Source organism: Haliotis cracherodii, unplaced genomic scaffold (assembly GCF_022045235.1).
Source record: "Haliotis cracherodii isolate W230 unplaced genomic scaffold, xgHalCrac1.p SCAF_3, whole genome shotgun sequence".
In the NCBI taxonomy this organism is placed as follows: Eukaryota; Metazoa; Mollusca; class Gastropoda; order Lepetellida; family Haliotidae; genus Haliotis; species Haliotis cracherodii.
In genome coordinates, this window is record NW_027266286.1 from 17,635,598 (window position 1) to 17,657,064 (window position 21,467).

Sequence of the window (21,467 nt, forward strand, 5' to 3'; positions counted from 1 at the left end):
TTAACATAGACTTACGATAGTCATAGTGATAAGGTGATCGTAACTCACATACCTTGAAATAGACTTAAGATAGTCGTAGCGCTACCTACAACAGCTCCAAATAGGAGTAACTTTAGCCACTAGTCAAATGTTCAGTGAAATTGATATTTGTCCAGTAAGCTCAGCTAACAATAGTCCACATAGAAACAACTGCATCTGCAGTGAGAAATGCCAAATGACAAATTTAGGACGTGGACCCAATTTTAGGCACAGACAGTTTGGACTACAATGACGAGATGGCCACCACAGTAACAGTGTTTCACTACTGGAAAATACAACAAAACAAAAAGTACTTCCAATTACCATGGTTACCTTGATTCACCAGGTGAAAACAAACTACAGGGACCAGCAACAAAGGCACACAAGAAAACCCATTCAGACAGTGAACCAACAACACTGTAGAAATGCTCTCAAACAGGGAAACCACTCACAGGGAGCCTACATAGCAGGGGAAACCGTCTCAGACAGGGAAACCACTTATAGGGAACCCACACAGTGGGGAAAACCCTCTCAGACAGGGAACCCACATAACTGAGAAAATCCTCTCAGACAGGGAAGCCCATTCAGACAAGGAAACCCTCTCAGACAGGGAACTCACATAGGGAAAACCCTCTCAGACAGAGAAACTGTCTCCGACAGGGAAGCCCATTCAGACAAGGAAACCCTCTCAGACAAGGAAACCCTCTCAGCCAGGGAAACCGTCTCAGAAAGGGAGCACACAAACCAGGGAAACCCTCTCAGCTAGGAAGCAGTGGAGTAGCAGTGGCAACAGCAGCAGCACACTACTGTCAACCCTGATCCACAACCTGACCAACAAGGAAATCCATCAGAGCATATGATATGTTCAGATCAGAGATACTTTCACAGGAACAATTACAAGCTGCAAGGTACAGTGAAGTATCCTTCCCAGTTGACTGAGTTGAATGAATGTCCTCTATCCCATGCTTTGGCAAGGTATGTGCCGCTTCAGAGAGTTATTAATAACTTTGAGCATTGAATAACTTATCCTTATCACACTATCAAATCTTATTGGAGTTTGTGTAAAAAACTACCTTATGAAGAAGAATAAAATCACAAAGCTGATGTTTGGTGACTTGTGTTGTCTTGATTGGTTTAACACTTGAATGCTCTGTTTAATCAAAGCCATGACTGCAGAGTATTGTGTAGACCTTTGTACACTATCTTACTATTTCATACAGTCAACCAATTGTTCTGCTTAACAAAGAGAACACAGCCAATGTTGTCTCACGTTCTGCTTAACAATGAGACCACAGCCAATGTTGCCTCATTTTCTGCTTAACGAGACCACAGCCAATGTTGTCTCATGTTCTGCCTAACAATGAGACCACAGCCAATGTTGTCTCATGTTCTGCTTTACAATGAGACCACAGAACTGACGTCTCATATAAGAACAATACTGATACATTCACGAGAGTTGTTTAGGTAGAGCTATCCAAAAACAAGTGGTTCCATCTCCCTCTCAGTCAACAGTGTCATAATATTCCTCTTCCTCCTCTTCCACGGATGTGCCGTTCTGTCCTCCAGCCGCATCCTCTGTGTTCAGGCCCCCAGGCAAGTCTGCTGCGTTGGGCACCCACAGCCCGGAGTCAACACACCGCTTCATGTGGTGCTCTGCATCTCCTTTGGGCAGATCCAGGATCACTTTCTTCAACATTTCAATGTCTTTTGATTCAAAACAGTTCTTCAAAGTCTGGAAAAAAGAAAAGAAAACTGCAAGTAGGTATTTGGTATATGGAAATGCAGTAAGACATGACGACTCTAGTTTCTTTATCGGTTGGTACAGACGTCAGACAACATACACTATTGCAAATAGAATGTCATGGATGATAAAATCAGCTGGAAAATCAGAGGCAGAGGTGAAACGACAAAGCCAGAGATCCCTCCCTCAAACCACAGCAAACAAAGAGCATGTGATAGAAGGGATGCATGTGAATTTGTGTGAAAGGGGATGTGTGAGGGAGGTGTTATTGTGTGTGTGTGTGTGTTATTGTGTGTGTGTGTGTGTGTGTGTGTGTGTGTGTGTGTGTGTGTGTGTGTGTGTGTGTGTGTGTGTGTGTGTGTGTGTGTGTGTGTGTGTGTGTGTGAGAGAGAGGGGAAGTTTGTGCATGAGAGGAGATGCTTGTGTGTGAGAGGTGAGGTGAAATGGGGTTTAACATCGCGTCCAAGATTATTGCACTTATGTAGCGACATGCATGTACGTGTGTGTGTGTTTGTATGGCTGCTTGTACTAGTCCGGACTGATGCCGATTTGTAGTGCTGGCTCACTGAGATACCATGTCGCAGTTTAACATGGAATACCCCACTCAGACACAGTATACTGATTCCGAGCCGACCAGTCCTTGTTTTAGCCCCTTAATGCCGAGCGCCAGATAGGGTAACAACAAGTACAATCTTTTAAGATCTTTTGGTATGACACGGACGGGGATCGAACCACGGACCTTCCACTCTCTGGGTGGACGCTCTACCACTAGTCCAGGGAGGCGGTCTTTGTGTGTGAGAGAGGGTATGTGTGTATGAGAATGGATGCATGCGTCAGAGAAGATTCTGTGAGAGGATACGCTTGTGTGTGAGGGATGCAGGAGTCTGGAGAAATGGGTGAGACAATCAGGTGCAAAGACAGGTGTACGCCATGTTGTAGACAGTTGTACAGACTGGTGTACGCCATTTTGCAGACAGTTGTACAGAGAGGTGTATGCCATGTTGCAGACAGGTGTACGCCATGTTGCAGACAGGTGTACAGACAGGTGTACGCCATGTTACAGACAGGTGTACGCCATGTTAAGGTGTACGCCATGTTGCAGACAGTTGTACAGACAGGTGTACGCCATGTTGCAGACAGTTGTACAGACAGGTGTATGCCATGTTACAGACAGTTGTACAGACAGGTGTACGCCATGTTGCAGACAGTTGTACAGACAGGTGTACGCCATGTTGCAGACAGTTGTACAGACAGGTGTATGCCATGTTGTAGACAGTTGTACAGACAGGTGTACGCCATGTTGCAGACAGTTGTACAGACAGGTGTACGCCATATTGTAGACAGTTGTACAGACAGGTGTACGCCATGTTGCAGACAGTTGTACAGACAGGTGTACGCCATGTTGCAGACAGTTGTACAGACAGGTGTATGCCATGTTGTAGACAGTTGTACAGACAGGTGTATGCCATGTTGCAGACAGTTGTACAGACAGGTGTACGCCATATCGTAGACAGTTGTACAGACAGGTGTACGCCATGTTGCAGACAGTTGAAACAGACAGGTGTATGCCATGTTGCAGACAGTTGTACAGACAGGTGTACGCCATGTTGCAGACAGTTGTACAGACAGGTGTACGCCATGTTGCAGACAGTTGTACAGACAGGTGTACGCCATGTTGTAGACAGTTGTACAGACCTCAGGTAGTGTCTCCAGCACCTCCAGGGGGTCAAGGCCACCAGGTCCAAGACGTTTCTGTCGCTCCTCCTGAAAAACATGATGTGTAGCTGTGTACATTAAGGAGAGACTAAAGAGAATGCAAAATTTAACATGCCGTGTTCACTTCTGACAGAATTATCAAGAATGTATCAACCTTCGAAGATTGCAAAATATCAAAGTTTACCACTGAGCCTGTTTCTTGAACAGTTAATGTGAGATACACTGTTATTGTCTATGGGAAGATAAACCCAAATTATGAAAGTCTAGGGACTGATCTTAATCCTATACTCTACAAGAGTCATCAGGAGATGATGTCCCCGGTCTGGAGCAATTCAGAAAAGGAGTTTGGCTACTTATGCCCACTTTTGGTGCAATGTCATTGGATACCTGCAATTCAGTGAAGAAAAACATAATGCTGTTCAGTATTTTTTCAATATCCCAACGGTTTTGGAGTTCTGCTCTGGAAACAAGCACTACCCTCATTTTTTCAACTTGCAATGAAAACAAAAACAAAAAGTATTTTTAAAAATACAGTCGTGCCTCGTTATACGGACACTTGCGTCATTTCACAATTCGTCCGTATAAACGAATTTCCGTATAACTGAAACCAGCTTCTTACTGGAAGAGTTACTTCCCTCCCTCCCTCCACAGATGCCATATTTATTGAAGGGGATTACATGTACAATAAACAAGCTCGTCTCAAACGTAACTCGGTGTCACTTGGTTAATTGACTTCTCACGAATCAAAGATATTACCACCAGCGGAAGTGTAGTGTCCGGATAAGTGAGACAATTTTGAGTGCATTTCAGTGTTTTGTGTATGAAAATGACCGTCCGGTTCCGGAAACTGAATTTCCGGATATACAGGTAAATTTATATAGTAATTATTTCGTTTTGAATGAAAATCGTCCGGGAACCGAGGTTTCCGGATATCTGAAGTCCGTATAAGCGGGGCACGATGGTATACCAAATCATCAAAAGGCACCAGTTCACCACTTGACTGATCTGTAATTCATGTAGAAATATTTAATGGTTTTGGAGTTCAGTCCGGGAACAAGTACCAGGCTCATTTTCAATAAAGTCAAACTTATCATCATGAAAACCGAAAAAAATAAAACAATTAAAAATTCCAAAACAGACACCAGTCCATCAATAGACTAACCTGTATAGCAAGTTTCTTCAAGAAATATTCAACGATTTTGGAGTTCTTCCCTGGAAACAAGTACTACCCTCATTTTCAGTAAACTCCAACTTATCGTAATGGAAAAAAAATCAAATAAATCTTTTTCAAAAATCACAGATCATCAAAAGGCACCAGCTCCCCCACTAGACTGATCAATATAGCAAGTTTCAACAAGACATTTTTAACGATTTTGGAGTTCTGCTCCGGAAATGGAACACGGACGGCTGACGGATGGAAGTGCATGGTGATCGATATCTCTCCGTTTTTCAAACAGGGGGGGATAAAAAGGCATGTACCGGGTAATCACAGCAATAACTTAGGTTATTGCTTTGCAGAAGTGAATTGTATCAGCCAACATTACATCAGCTCCACACTGCTGACAGGACCAATAAACAAGGTGAGGATTTTATGTAAAACACCATTACCCCTGAATTTAAGAAGATAAGAACTCTTAAAGAAAATCACAATTGTGAACAAAATTATGTTTTTTTTCAAATTTGTCTCTCAAGTGTGCTAAGTTCAAATGAATCCTAGATCTGGTGAAAATATTTTCTGACCAATGAAACCTAAAAAAATTTAAGTCCTACGATTGTATTTTTTACTTGTTTTATGCTATGTGTGTCAGCAAAATTCCATCTGTCTCACAACGGTAGGAAATAATCGCCGACCAGGCAAACCAGTGGTCGCCCCGTTCCGTTATTTACAGGCTGCGTTCACACAAACATCTCTCAAACAAAGGATGAAACATCAGATATATGTTCAGACCTACTGACTACAGATACTCAAGTAATACAGCATTTGTACACTATGGGTGTTTTCAAGACTTCCGCAATGGCAGACTGACGATGGCGTCCAGGTAATAGCTCAGCTTGTCTGTCACCAGTGGAGCTAATGTACCCATTAAGATCCGTTACAATTGATCTTCAGCTACCCATGCCTTCGTAAGTGGAGACTTATGGGATTATTTGGTCAGACTCAGTGACTTGGTTGACGCATTTCATCATATCCCAGTTACGTAGATTGATGCTCATGATGTCAATCACTGGACTGTCTCGTCCATACTTGATATTTACAGACCGCAATCATATAGCTGGAATATTGCTGAGTGCAGGGTTAAACAACAAACAGACAAACAGTGGAGCTTATGACACACACTGATGGATCCATCAAGGGAGGTGTCTTACCTCCTCATACTCCTTCATAGCTTCCTCTACCCGGGCCTTCGCCCTTGTCGCCACGCGACCCTTGAAGGCCGACAGCTCATCGTTGAAAGCATCCATGTACTGCTTCTCCCCTAGCTTGATCCTAAAACATCAACACGACAGTCATGTATGTTATCAATGTTGCAACAACATTTCTAAAACTGCTGTAACACATCAATGTCTTTCCCTTGAATGACAACTAGTCTATGCAGATGGTGATCAAGGTTTTACAACAATATAAACGATATTGAGCGATATATATCCAGTCAAAACGTGGTAGGGGACACTGAAGAAATACAGTTGGATTCCAATGAAAATAATTCCATTCGTCATAATGGATACCATGTCCATCAATGTAACATGAGACTGCAGCTGTGAAAATGGCATTAACCATGACAGTAACAGTGACATTGACCTTAGACCATGACAGTGACATTGACCTTAGACCTTGACAGTGACACTGACCTTGAACTTTGACATTGACCTTGACCTTAGACCTTGACCCTGACATTGACCCTGATGGTGTGTAAAATTGACCCTGACCGTGTGATACATCTGACCCCGACCGTGACCTACCTGGAGAAGAATGCCCGGACACAGCTACGTGGGTCACATTCCAGGGACCTGGCCAGCTCCAGGATAAATTGCATGACAATCACCTGGTGAGCTACATGGGACATCAGCTCATGTTTCTGAAACACAAATGAAGAAATGGAAAGTTGGATTAGAATTAGAAGGATAGTTAAGCTGAAGAGGAACTCTGCCTACCATTATCTGTTAAGAATTGGAAATTTCCAATAAAATGTACATTTATTTACTTTTCCTATCTTACACTATGCATTTCTTCTTTCTGCTTTGATCCCATGCTTTGATCCCATGTGGAAACATGTGGAAAGTTTCCGGCTTCTGAAAAACAATTCACCCGAACACATCCCAGCATCACCATGGTCATGCACCCAACAACTGCGTCACACGTAATCTTGTGCGTAGCTCCTCCTTACATGATCTGATAACGTGTCTATCTCTACCATATCATTCTCTTTTTCTTCAGAACTAAAAGACTAGAGGAGCTAAGATGCATGGATGGTCGGGTGGGAATATAGCGTGTGAGATAGGATAAGTATAAAAATATACAATTTATTGGAACATTTCCAAATTTTTACATTTATCCTATCTCACACTATGCATTTATCCCCAGTTGGAAGGTGGGTGCAGATACTCTAGCCTATAAAGACTACAACCGCAAGACGTACACAAAGAAGCTGCTGCTAAACAGTGAAATAAATAAATCATTTAAAAAACTGCCCAGTTATCATAAACATGATAAATGACAATATCTTGTCAGCAGGAAAACACACCACCAACTGGTGAAATGATCCCGATATGCTAGTTAGATGTAACAGCATGAGATCGGGTATAACATGCGAAACATGTTTTCACGTATGACATTGTTACATGAAAACAAGCAATACAGTGGACAAGTTATAATCAATTCAGAAGGGGGCTCCAGTCAATCAATTCTACAAAACAGGAAACAATACCATCTCCCACGGACAACAGCATGCGACTGCTTGGCATTTCTTTCAACACTTCGTCAAGGCTATCAATCGCATCCAATCATTGGAGACGGAAAAAGTATGTCCCAGCTGTTCGGTGTGTGACCATGGTGAGGCTGGGATGTGTTTGGGTGAATTGTTTTAAAGAAACTGGAAACTTGTTCAAGCACATTTTCACATAGGAACAAAAAAGAAAGACGAAAAGCATAGTGTAAGACAGGATAAGTGTAAAATTGTTTACGAAACATGAGACATAAATGACTAAAGTTTCAATTGGCAATGGCATGTGGATTTTTCAGACAACAGAGCATGGAAATACTGGCAATATCTCCATGTTGTCTGATCTCTGCCATGTCTCGGGGAGAGATTACTGACCTCTTCTATTTCGAGATCCACACACCACAGCACCAGGTAGTTTGCTGTCTCGTCACACACTAGGTCCGGTGTGTCGGCCAGGAACTGCTGGCTGTCCTCATAGCGTTTCAGCATCCCATACTTCTTAATCTTGTCTTTATATTTGTTGGAGAACTCTTTCTGGAAGCAGTAACAGACAACACCTATGATATAACAAGCCACTGTGTGCGCTGATTGACACATTATTATGACCAAGGTCTTTTCAATTAATATACTGAACAACAATAGTTGACATTGAATAAGATTTAATGCAAAGTTATGTTTATTACCAAATCTGAAACAATTTCAGTTTGCAACAGATAAAAGACTCCTGTAAGTGTTCAAATGGTTTAATTTGCCATACTGACTTCAGAAAATGCGTGACTTCATAAAAATATGAACATGCCAAAATGTCAATTTACAAATCAATAGTTTGTGTGTCCACCTCTGGTTGCGATGCAAGAAACACATCTTCGTCTCATGGAATGGACCAAGGGTCGCACAAAGTCCTGTGGGATATCTGTCCATATCTGATGGAGCATGTTTCAAAGTTCCTGGAGTGTCTGTGGAACACATGGTTGACGTCGAAGGCACCGATCCATCTCATCCCACATGTGCTCGATTGGTGAGAGATCAGGGGAGCAAGCTGGCCAGGGGATGACATTGAAGAGAATCCTGAACAAGTCGAGCAATATGAGGCCGGGCGTTGTCATGTTGAAAGGTAATGCCTGGGCCATGACGATGCAAAAACGGTTGAACAACAGGGCCGATGATCTCATCGCGGTAGCGCGGTCCATTGAGATTTCCCTGTAACACTAACAAACGGGTCGTCTGTCTTGCTATAATTCCACCCCATACCATAACGCTGCCGCCCCCGAACCGATCTTCTTCCATGACACAATGATTGACGTAACATTCACCTCGACGTCGGTACACTCGAATCCGTCCATCGCTGTGGCTGAGGTGAAAACTAGACTCGTCAGTGAATAGAACTTGTCCCCACTGCCTGGCCATCCAGCGTAGACGCTGTCTGCACCACTGTAGACGTGCTTGGCGGTGGTTCCTGTCAAAATGGGACGTCTGGCGGGTCTTCTGGCGACAATCCCTGCACATCTGAGGCGACGACATACGGTTTGTGAAGATATTCGTCGAAGGCTAGGGATGCTTTTTGCAGTCACTGTTGCTGGCTGGAATCGATTTCGTAGGTGTGTTGTTCGAATCCAGTTGTCTTGTCGATAATTGGTTACGTGTGACCTGCCACTCCAAGGATGGTCTCTGACTGCATTCATCTGTTGCAAACGTTGCCATAAACACCAAATGGTATTTCTGTGGAAGTTAAATTGCCTTGCAACATCACATTGACTCGATCCTGCTTCAAGCATACCAATGGCTCGCAGACACTCATTTTCGGACAGGCGTGGCATTTTATAATGTTGACTAATTGCATAATTTTCTTGTTTATCTGAGTGGTTGTCAGCACGATGCTAAACAATGCATATGGAATCCCGTTAACACACATGTTTTTATACCCATTCTTGGGTAGTGAAATGCATGGGACTTGCATAAAAGTCAACTTTTGCATGGAATGCATGCTTTACTGTAGCAGTTGCGTCTTTGTGACTTGATTCCATACATGTACTACAATATTGAAAAACAAACTTAACTTGTTTGAAAAATACACTAAAATATTGGTGTCACAGGAACTTTTGTTGTTGAGTATATGTCATGGATATATAAGGAGCTGCCCAAATGTTGATGTTCGGCCCCAAGCGATCTTAGCGCTAAGATGATCGCAACTCCCATGCTTTAACATAGGCTTACAATAGTCATGATAGTAGATCGCTTTGTGCAAGTGGGCCCTGATGTCCTCTCACTTTGAAGTAAGCTCAGTCATTGTCAGCTACAATAACAATGCTAATTCTGCATGTAATCCTATTGATCTTAACACTTGTTGTCCACTTAGTTAGTTATTTACCCATCTGTTAATGAGAAACTCAGCTTAATTAGATTAACTCAGTCTCATGAGCATGTCAATAAATAACTTGTCATTATCAATCGGAATGGTTGAGCGGCTGGCAAAGAAAAGGCATATCAAACTTACACTTGCTAAGAAAGTTGCTTTAATTGAGGAATTTAAGTCAGTGCAAACACTGAAGTAGAAAGATTTAGCCGAAAAGGTTGGCACCAGTGAGCAGACTGTCTTGGACATTCTTAAACATATAGTGAAGACTATCAGCTGCAGTTCCAGAAAACATTTAACCCTGACAACAATGACAAGTTCAAGGAAACTTTGACGCAAACTATGACTGAGGACACAATTTTGAAAAACAATCTTCAGAAACATAAGCAGTCTGATCTCAATGACTTTTTTAATGTTTTAATCTGTATTTAATGCCATGTCATATTTCATGTACAATGTATGTGTATGCTAAAACATGAATGATCCTTGCTTTTCGTTTTGTCTTCCGTCAACCTTTTCGTACTGTGTAATCCAAACCTAGCCGTAAACCAGACTTTTTTGGTCCAAACCGAGTCCGATTTGGACAGATTCCACTGCAGTAAAACATTTTCACAGAACTACATTCTGCTAAAAGACAGGAAATTGTGTTTACTGCCTACTTGAACAGTAAGGTCAGCTTAATGAGTCAGTTTAATGTTGAAAGCCTGACGTGACACAGGAGCCTCATCATAATGGTAAAACCCAATGGAACAGATGCTCATAAAACAAGAATCATAACTTGGTCCAATTTGGAATTTCAACTGATGCCCAGGCAACTTTTAACAGGGGTTGGGAAATATAAAAATTGTGAATTTGTCCTAGGACAAGTAAACAGCAAAAGTTTCTTGTCTGGAGACACAGTCTACTTGTCCGAAGACACAGTCTACTTGACCAGATTATTGACCAAAATTGCTTTGCAGCCCACATTTGACATTCATGGATCAGTTTTTGTATCTCCGTGGCTTTTCTGATCAACCAATCAGAGATTGTGTCCTAAAGCAATATTGAAATCAGAACTAGGAAGTAAACAATACAATGGCATCAGTTGCATTGGTCCTACGCATGATGTTTACACATTTTCAAAGCTGTAGTAAGTACTTGTCATGCTTGTTATGACTATTTTATCAAAATTGCCTAAAGGTCTGTGGAATATTATGGTTGTCCATGGACAACTGAAGCTGATATTTCTATTTACTCCCATGATCTCTCATAACAAGTCGGGCAAAATATATGCTGTTCGGACCTCGAGTCTTGAGATAAATAGGAACAGTTTTATAACCTGATGAAGTACTGTCACTTAGGAGATACACAGGCAGTGTTATCAATTTAGAGCTGGTTTACCTGTAAATATTTACCACAATATATTCAAGTTTGAACTGCTCATTGTGATGCAGAAAATATGTCGGCTATAGAAGAGAGCAAAATTCCAAACACTATGATGTTCCTAAAATTTAAAATAAACTTTTTAAGTTGATTTCTATCAAGATTTTGCACAGAATGTTTTGCTACACACAGTTTGAGTATTGGAGTTACCACAGATCTGTATTTTATAACCTATAATTGGAAATTGGCAATTACAAAGAAGCATTTTTCTATTAATATCATCTTCCTGGGGATGTGGTCTTCAGGTCGTTTCAAGCAGAGATGGTTATTGTGATTTGATACCTCTGATTGACCAATCAGAATAAAATGTTTACCAAATTAATGGTAGAATCATCCTCTATTACTGTAAACATGTCCAAGTTACAGTGTGAAGACCTACCTGTTTCTTGGCTTTCTCGTCATCTGAGAGTGTTTCTGGTGCAGGCTTGGGCTTGTTGATCACCTGCAGAGGGCAACAATATGTCAATGACATCACTTGGCTCAAAACTCATATACCATTGTATTATATATGATACACAGTAGAAAAGATGTTGTTGAAAGCTGTACAAGGTACTCACTGTTTTTGACATTCCATCATGACATATTGTGTCGATGTTGAGGGGAGTTAGCTGGAACATAAAAAGACAGACATCAAACCTCAAGGGAAATCTGAGCTAGATTCAACAGTCACCTCAGACAAAACTGTCCTGTCTTGCCATGCATACAGATAAATCTGTCCCATCCTACAGCCTACAATGGTCCCCCCTCACAGTCTACAACTGTCCCATCCTACAGCCTACAATGGTCCACCCTCACAGTCTAAATGTACAGCTGTCCCCCCTCACAGTCTACAACTGTCCCATCCTACAGCCTACAACTGTCCCATCCTACAGCCTACAACTGTCCCATCCTACAGCCTACAACTGTCCCACCTCACAGTCTACATCTGTCCCATCCTACAGTCTACAACTGTCCCACCTCACAGTCTACAACTGTCCCATCCTACAGCCTACAACTGTCCCACCTCACAGTCTACAACTGTCCCATCCTACAGTCTACAACTGTCCCACCTCACAGTCTACAACTGTCCCATCCTACAGCCTACAACTGTCCCACCTCACAGTCTACAACTGTCCCATCCTACAGTCTACAACTGTCCCACCTCACAGTCTACAACTGTCCCATCCTACAGCCTACAACTGTCCCACCTCACAGTCTACAACTGTCCCATCCTACAGCCTACAACTGTCCCATCCTACAGCCTACAACTGTCCCACCTCACAGTCTACAACTGTCCCATCCTACAGCCTACAACTGTCCCACCTCACAGTCTACAACTGTCCCATCCTACAGCCTACAACTGTCCCATCCTACAGCCTACAACTGTCCCACCTTACAGTCTACAACTGTCCCATCCTACAGCCTACAATGGTCCCCCCTCACAGTCTACAACTGTCCCATCCTACAGCCTACAATGGTCCCCCCTCACAGTCTACAACTGTCCCATCCTACAGCCTACAATGGTCCCCCCTCACAGTCTACAACTGTCCCATCCTACAGCCTACAATGGTCCCCCCTCACAGTCTAAATGTACAGCTGTCCCCCCTCACAGTCTACAACTGTCCCATCCTACAGTCTACAACTGTCCCACCTCACAGTCTAGATGTAGAACTGTCCCACCTCACAGTCTACAACTGTCCCATCCTACAGTCTACAACTGTCCCATCCTACAGCCTACAATGGTCCCCCCTCACAGTCTACAACTGTCCCATCCTACAGCCTACAATGGTCCCCCCTCACAGTCTAAATGTACAGCTGTCCCCCCTCACAGTCTACAACTGTCCCATCCTACAGTCTACAACTGTCCCACCTCACAGTCTAGATGTAGAACTGTCCCACCTCACAGTCTACAACTGTCCCATCCTACAGCCTACAACTGTCCCACCTCACAGTCTAGATGTACAGCTGTCCCACCTCACAGTCTACAACTGTCCCATCCTACAGCCTACAACTGTCCCATCCTACAGCCTACAATGGTCCCCCCTCACAGTCTAAATGTACAGCTGTCCCCCCTCACAGTCTACAACTGTCCCATCCTACAGTCTACAACTGTCCCACCTCACAGTCTAGATGTAGAACTGTCCCACCTCACAGTCTACAACTATCCCATCCTACAGCCTACAACTGTCCCATCCTACAGCCTACAACTGTCCCACCTCACAGTCTAGATGTAGAATTGTCCCCCCTCACAGTCTACAACTGTCCCATCCTACAGCCTACAACTGTTCCACCTCACAGTCTAGATGTAGAACTGTCCCACCTAACAGTCTACAACTAGCCCATCCTACAGTCTACAATGGTCCCACCTCACAGTCTACAACTGTCCCATCCTACAGCCTACAACTGTCCCATCTTACAGTCTACAACTGTCCCATCTTACAGTCTACAACTGTCCGATCTTACAGTCTACAACTGTCCCATCTTACATTCTACAACTGTCCCACCTCACAGTCTACAACTGTCCCATCCTACAGCCTACAACTGTCCCATCCTACAGTCTACAACTGTCCCATCTTACAGTCTACAACTGTCCCATCTTACAGTCTACAACTGTCCCATCTTACAGTCTACAACTGTCCCATCTTACAGTCTACAACTGTCCCATCTTACAGTCTACAACTGTCCCACCTCACAGTCTACAACTGTCCCATCCTACAGCCTACAACTGTCCCATCTTACAGTCTACAACTGTCCCATCTTACAGTCTACAACTGTCCCACCTCATAATATAGATGTACAACTGTCCCACATCAGTCTACATGTACAACAACCAAATGTCCATAAGTTTAATATTCTTTTATCTACAACAACACAAAGCTGATTATTAATATTGCTAAATATCTGTATCACAGTAAAGAAGAGAGATTACATATTTTATCATTGTGACTGTTGCCATAAATATGCCATACATTTTGTACAAAGGGCCTGTGGCCTGTACTGTACTGAATAAAGAATTCAACTGTCCCACATCACATTCTACAACTATCCCATCCTACAGCCTACAACTATCCCATCCTACAGCCTACAACTGTCCCACCTCACAGTCTAGATGTGCAACTGTCCCACCTCACAGTCTACAACTATCCCATCCTACAGTCTACAACTGTCCCACCTCACAGTCAAGATGTGCAACTGTCCCATCCTACAGCCTACAACTGTCCCATCCTACAACTGTCCCACCTCACAGTCTAGATGTACAGCTGTCCCACCTCACAGTCTACAACTGTCCCATCCTACAGTCTACAACTGTCCCACCTCACAGTCTAGATGTAGAACTGTCCCACCTCACAGTCTACAACTGTCCCATCCTACAGCCTACAACTGTCCCACCTCACAGTCTAGATGTACAGCTGTCCCACCTCACAGTCTACAACTATCTCATCCTACAGTCTACAACTGTCCCACCTCACAGTCTAGATGTGCAACTGTCCCATCCTACAGTCTACAACTGTCCCATCCTACAGCCTACAACTGTCCCACCTCACAGTCTAGATGTACAGCTGTCCCACCTCACAGTCTACAACTGTCCCATCCTACAGTCTACAACTGTCCCACCTCACAGTCTAGATGTAGAACTGTCCCACCTCACAGTCTACAACTGTCCCATCCTACAGCCTACAACTGTCCCACCTCACAGTCTAGATGTACAGCTGTCCCACCTCACAGTCTACAACTATCTCATCCTACAGTCTACAACTGTCCCACCTCACAGTCTAGATGTGCAACTGTCCCATCCTACAGTCTACAACTGTCCCATCCTACAGCCTACAACTGTCCCATCCTACAGTCTAGATGTGCAACTGTCCCATCTTACCTTTTCCTCTTTCAAGAGTTCTGCTTCTTTTTTCTTGAAGTCACTTTCTTGTTTCTCCAACTCAGACACTTCTATCTTTAACTTCTCCAGGTCAGCTGATGCTTGCTGCAGTCAAAATAAAACACACATCAGTTCTATAAAACCACCAATCTGTCTAAGGCATACGTGCCTCTTATGACAAGCCTAGGTCAGGAACAACATACTTAGTTGAAACGTGGTCGTAGATTCCTCCAGTCTAACTATGAGCAAGTTTTGGGGACCGGGAGACATAAGAAACATGAATTGAAAAGCTTCACATCTCCACATGTGTGGTGTCACTGAATGTTGTTTCCTGTTCTTACCACACCCTGGTCCAGTCATCCAGTCATTTAGGAGATAAACATACACGCTAAATTGAATTTGGAACTGAACGCGCAGCGTGAGGTTTCAAATGTTAAATTTAGCGCGGTTAAATCTAGGTAACCTAGCTCTACATTGAAAACATGGTATGTTTATCTCCATTCTACCATGACTAAATAAAACACAAACTTTTAGGTGTTTGCAAATATTCTGAGTGAAGCGGCATGGGTTGAGTCCAGTGTTTTGAGTGGGTTATCGATCTGAATTACGGAATCCCCTGGCTGGCTACGGCACTGCTATGATACCATAATTTGCTGTGCAGAGTTGTATCCCTTACAACCAGAGAGATATGATCATGGATTTGAATGCCAAATTCACCCTACAGTAAACTATGTTTATAACAAACACGCATATAATGAAATGTTGGATAAAACAAACTTTTTTTTTGTCCTGTCCATTTGCTGTATATATATATATGCATAACAAACTTTGGTTATAATGAACTAAAATTAGTGGTTTCCTTGAATTCATTATAAACGTAGTTTACAGTTTATGTTTCTAGGGTTGTCTGCACCATACCCGTACTCAAAAGTTGTACAAACATGACTAAAGTGATAAATGTCTAAGATCTGCATCGTCTCAGACTTTTGTCTCTCATCATCTCAAAATATCCTACCTCCTCTGCCTCTTTCAGCCTGTGTTTCACTTCAACTAACTTCTGCTGATGTCTGTAAACAATAAAACAATTCGTCACTTCAACATGTTCATAATCTGAAGGCCATACAAAGATATAATTTCTAAGAAGCTTGGCTAAAATCACTTTTCGAATCAAAACGTCAAAATGAGATGTCATGGGCATGACACGGTTCAAGCATCATCACTATAATAGTTCAAATTGAAGCCTTGAGAACTTGTTCAGAATTATATTTCTCAAATGCTACTAGTCAACGAGGACTATCATCATTGGATCGTTACTTAATTAAAGCAGTCTTGGGCTAGCAGACTAGCATAAAATTTTGAGGACTTGTTATTGTGTATAAATCATGATTTAGTGAATCAACGTTCATATCACTAGTTTGTACCTCAAAAGATTTAGGTCTAGATCTATACACAATTATATTTAGTATGTGTGACTTCATGTTCACACTGACAGCCATACCAGCCGTATCAGGGAATAAAATAATTCCTCAAAACGAGAGGTGTGTATGCTCAACATGCTCTACAGGAACAAATTTTGTAGTTTCTTCACAACAAATATATTCCAATAATAGATGAGAAAGATCTGTTATGAACTACCTCAGTAAGTCAGTCACAATGACAGTGCATCGTAATACATTTACATCAAGTACAAGCTGTCAAAATGGCTGATAAGATAAAGTGACGAGAGGGATTTCCAAAGTTGTTAATGAATCTGTGGCTATTACAAGTGTTAGTCATCACTGATCAATTGGCTGATCATTGAAAAGTGATTGTAAAGATGTGTCTAATAGATACTAAGGTAAATCCATATATTACTGTAGACTGTCACTGTACTCTAGACACAGATCGTGTCGATACTTCGTTTTGTTCTCTCGGATGGGTAGTAGTGAGGATATCCTTGAAGGGCATGCAATCAAACTCTCTGACTTATCCCAATGTATGCTAAAACACTAAGTTCAAGATTTAAGGATCTAATTGATGAGTAACAATGCTTCTGTATTTATTTGTGATAGGGAATTCCCAGGGGTTCCCCCAAGAATGTAGAAATAGTCTGTCAGTGTTTACGTCATTTCAAGAATAGAGTCTCATGAAAAAAATGTGTGTCGTTCATACACTTATGAACTTCAGTTTCGTGGCCATGTGACTGAACTCTCGTCAGATGGAAAAGCCATATATCAGGTAAAATGATTAATATTCCAGACACAGCAAGATAGTGTTTATGGTACTCACTTGTTAAAATCCTTAGCCAAATCATCTTTCTTTTTCTTCTGTTGTTCCATCCTGTCCACCCTGGCCTGGTGGCGCCATCGATGCAAACTGGCTGTGTCAATGTTTGGGTGAGTGTCATCCTCATCATCGGAGATCTTAAACGTAGTTAGTGTCAAAACAATACAATGAAACCCATCAGTAACAATGCCCCAAGTCAAGGCCAAAGCAACGGCTCATAATACCATTCATATCTGGCAGTCCATATTCCTTGAATATGCTTGTTTGTTTGTTTGTTGTTTAACGCTGCACTCAGCAATATTCCAGCTATATGACGGCGGTCTGTAAAATAATCGAGTCTGGACCAGACAATCCAGTGATTAACATCATGAGCATCGATCCGCGCAATTGGGATCGATGACATGTATCAACCAAGTCAGCGAGCCTGACCACCTGATCCCGTTAGTCGCCTTTTACGACAAGCATGGTGGCCTTTTACGGCAAGCATGGGTTGCTGAAGACCTAATCTATCCCGGAATCTTCATGGGACTTGAATATGCAACTTGCTAGATGGACTAGTTCCACTCAATGAGTACAAAGCACTTATACCTTGCAGTTTTTTAATATAACTTATGGACACATGACGTGACGTGAGCCCTTTATTCAAACACCAGCAATGATGCTGTTGGAGTAGTTGTCAACACTGGAAGCACCATAAAATATGTAGCTAAATAAAGAACCAACGGAATGTTTATATACAAACAGGTATACTATCGCTGTTCTCAATGAGATGAAATTTAACAGAAATACAGAATTAATTTGGATTAAACTGGATTTCCTTCAGGAAACACTTGTCAAAGAGGTGATATAGCTACTCCTGAACCTGATAAACCACTGACCCTGAAGCGTTAGGAATGCTAAGTGGTTGGTGGATACTCAGTGAACAATCTCATTAAAATCAGATCTTAGTGTTTGCTACGGCTACACGAAGATTTGAGGAAAACCCATTACATGTTATGTCAGAAAGACCTTTCACGAACTTTGACAGACCAATGAATACGCATATGAAATTCAAATAATGCTATCTTTGTGTTTATTGATATAAATAAGTAGCCATAAATAAGATGCAACAGAAAAAGATCATACCCCTTCCAAAGTAATGTTTTGTGTGGATAGAGAAACAGGATTCGCACATCCCACATTGTTTTTAGAACATAACTCGGATAACCGTTCAACATATCTTCATGAAACTGTGTATATACATGAGGAATGCTCTGTATTGGTGCATCTTGCTTTTACGGAAGTGTTTCAATTTATAGTTTTTTGCATTTCAAAGGCAACAAGTAGGGCTTATAATTCAATATTCAGAGATTTCAGCTATCATACAGCCATGTTTGAATTCCGGGTTAAAATAGGTCCCATGCAACCTGTGCTTGTTGTGAGGAGCGACTTATTGGTTACCAAAAGGGATGTTGCAGCCTCAAAACCTTATCATTTTTAATCATTTTCTGTTGACTCCAAAGATAAATAAATGGCTTTAGATACATTGATATTGAGTCTTATTTACAATAACAATAAAAACAAAGATAGCGTTGTTTGTGTTTCATATGCATTTGTCGATAGAAGCACAGTATCATCGGTATATACAATTAAAGTTGAAATGCAACCTCCGTGCAAGCAAGCGAAACCGCACGTTTTCTGCTGGGGAGTACTAAATACAGCTTGTAGAAGACCCATGCTGATACAAATCGATAGCATGCACACACCATGTCTAAATATCAACTCGCAATCGTTGAAACATGAACAGGTTACCGGTCTGATATTGCCCCAAATTGTGGCAAAATTATTATGACAAGAAGTTGAAGTACGTGTAAAGACAGGGAAATTATCTGGTAATACAGCGATACCAACTTTTCAGTCTCAAACCAACGGCAATTTATCTTTTTTTAAATCCTGAGGGAAATACGAGGGTAATCCGCCGCCACCACAGTCTGAATAAGATTTGTGAAGGTGGTGTCCTTGTATGTAGGGTCATGTCTTGACTGCAGGATTGTAACCCTTGTAAACCTCACAAGTTGTCACTTGTTTGCACAATGGGGGACCTGTCTCGCGTACACATAACCGCCTCTTATGTTCATAATCAGGCTACGTTCTTCTGAAGTCTGCTAGTCTACACTAGGCTTGTCAGACTGCGAATTACATAGGCCTAAATCATGAATCTCGGTTACATGTAGCACACATACGTGTCTACAAGCTTTATTTATTATGATAACAAAACATAAGTGAGTACAGTAATTGACAGTTATACATGTAGTATGCTTGTTATTGAATGACGTGAAAGAAAATGCCAGACATGAATTTTAAGCCATGTCAGATATCAGTACATGTATGCAATTTCGCAACTATTTCACATGACGTTATTTTAGACACGCTTTCCTTGGCGAAGACTGGGCCTTGACCTGCATGAATATTTGTTGGGCTACTGTCACTTTCGAAACATGTTCGTCATAATGATCGTACACAATGGATTTGTGTTTTAGAGATCGAAAACTGGACATTTCTCTTACATCTGAGCGAGTTCCCGTTATCATAGAGCTCCGAATCCCATGACGGCGCGACAAAACAATTTTCTCTCAAAATAGAATACATAGATCATATATGTATCTAAATACGTACCTCGATGTGATCCCACTTGCTGTAATTAATCTGCGACATAGTGTGGAAGGGACGATGCCTCTGATCAGGAAGTTATAATTCGGAAGTGAGGCCGAACGCAGTGAACTTTTCACTACACTCTGATTGGCTAAAAAGTAAGCAGTGAATATTCTAGAATTCACTCTTCAATTTTTATATTCGTTCACTTTGTTCCAAAGTGGGACCCAGGTAGTGCATGTTCTTGCTGTACAGCTACCACAACATGTTCAGCAAATAAATAATAGCAGACACACTAACGAAATAAAAGCGCAGTTCGTTCTGTATAGTGAGTTGGGGAATTATAGGTATAATATCTCTGCCGTTTCTGTGAGCCCTTATAAAGGGTTGTAGTCAAACAGCCACCAAAAAAAAAGTCAAAACGGCCACCAAAAAGTCCATTCGTCACCGCTCGCCCTTTTTCATTCGGCTATTCCCGGAATAACACGTCATAACGTTACGGAAACAGGACAAAAGTCAAAAGGTCCGTGAAAATAATAAATGAATATCAAGTGTGAGCAGGATATGTGCAGAGTTTACATTTTAGATGTTGTAATTAATAATATAAGGGTAACGCTATTTTTCAGGGCATTATCATTTGCAGAAGCCCGAGGTCTTCCATTAACTGCCCGACGAAGGAGTGCAGTTGAAAAGACCGAGGGCTTCTGCAAATGATAATGTCCTGAAAAATAGCGTTTACGTTATTATAGCTAAAATGGATGTAATTTGTTATCAAATAAAAAGAAACAACAATGTCGATTTTGAAACATTTACTGCAATCAACACGAATGTCATTGACCCACTTTTACAAATATGGAAACGTCATAGAACAAACCAGATGACGTCATTATTGAACGTTACGTCACCTATCCCTATCCTATGACGTCACCTAACAACGGGCGTGATAATGGCCCGTCGTCAAGTAATATGAGGGCATTATCAAGTTACAGTGGCCCGCTCATTTCTGATAACATGCGGGCGTTTTTATGATAATTCTATCCATTTTAGCTATAATAAATAAATATCCAATGTGGGCAGGATGCGCAGCCAGATGTGTATATAGTATACGTGTTAGATGGTGTTATATAACAATGTAATATCTTCCAGTTGAGTTCACGTGTTGTTTTAACCAATTTACTTTGATCTCTGTACTAACCAGTCTACCAATCTGTTGTGAAAAAATAAATACAATTTGGAACATTAAGGTGGGACAACAGCTGATGATGGTTCCCGTTTTGGCCTGCTCTCCCTATATTTAATGTGTATAAATTAAATATGTACGACTTATGCACGAGCACACGTAATGTAAAGTATCACCAAGCATGATATTTAATTACCACATCGTGTTGAAATCATTTTTTGTGATTTTCAATTAAATGTATGCATTTTCATATGTAAAACATCTGGTCCAGCGTCAGATGAGATAATCGATGTGCTTTGGGTTACCAGGGCACTAGGCGCCTGTACCAGATGTGGTCTGCTGGCGAT

At 41.7% G+C, this 21,467-nt stretch overlaps 1 protein-coding gene across 1 annotated transcript; it reads right to left on the reverse strand.

Moving 5' to 3' along the window:
• Positions 1 to 646: 646 nt before the first annotated feature.
• On the reverse strand, positions 647 to 20,055 carry LOC139474349 (hsp90 co-chaperone Cdc37-like). Its single transcript, XM_071257331.1, has 11 exons — positions 19,965 to 20,055; positions 17,313 to 17,446; positions 16,060 to 16,111; positions 15,045 to 15,149; positions 11,749 to 11,799; positions 11,571 to 11,633; positions 7,792 to 7,950; positions 6,437 to 6,552; positions 5,843 to 5,963; positions 3,455 to 3,523; positions 647 to 1,750 (listed from the first exon to the last, which is right to left on the reverse strand). The coding sequence occupies exons 1-11, from the start codon at positions 20,001 to 20,003 to the stop codon at positions 1,520 to 1,522; spliced, it is 1,140 nt and encodes a 379-aa protein (XP_071113432.1). The 5' UTR covers positions 20,004 to 20,055; the 3' UTR covers positions 647 to 1,519.
• Positions 20,056 to 21,467: the final 1,412 nt, after the last annotated feature.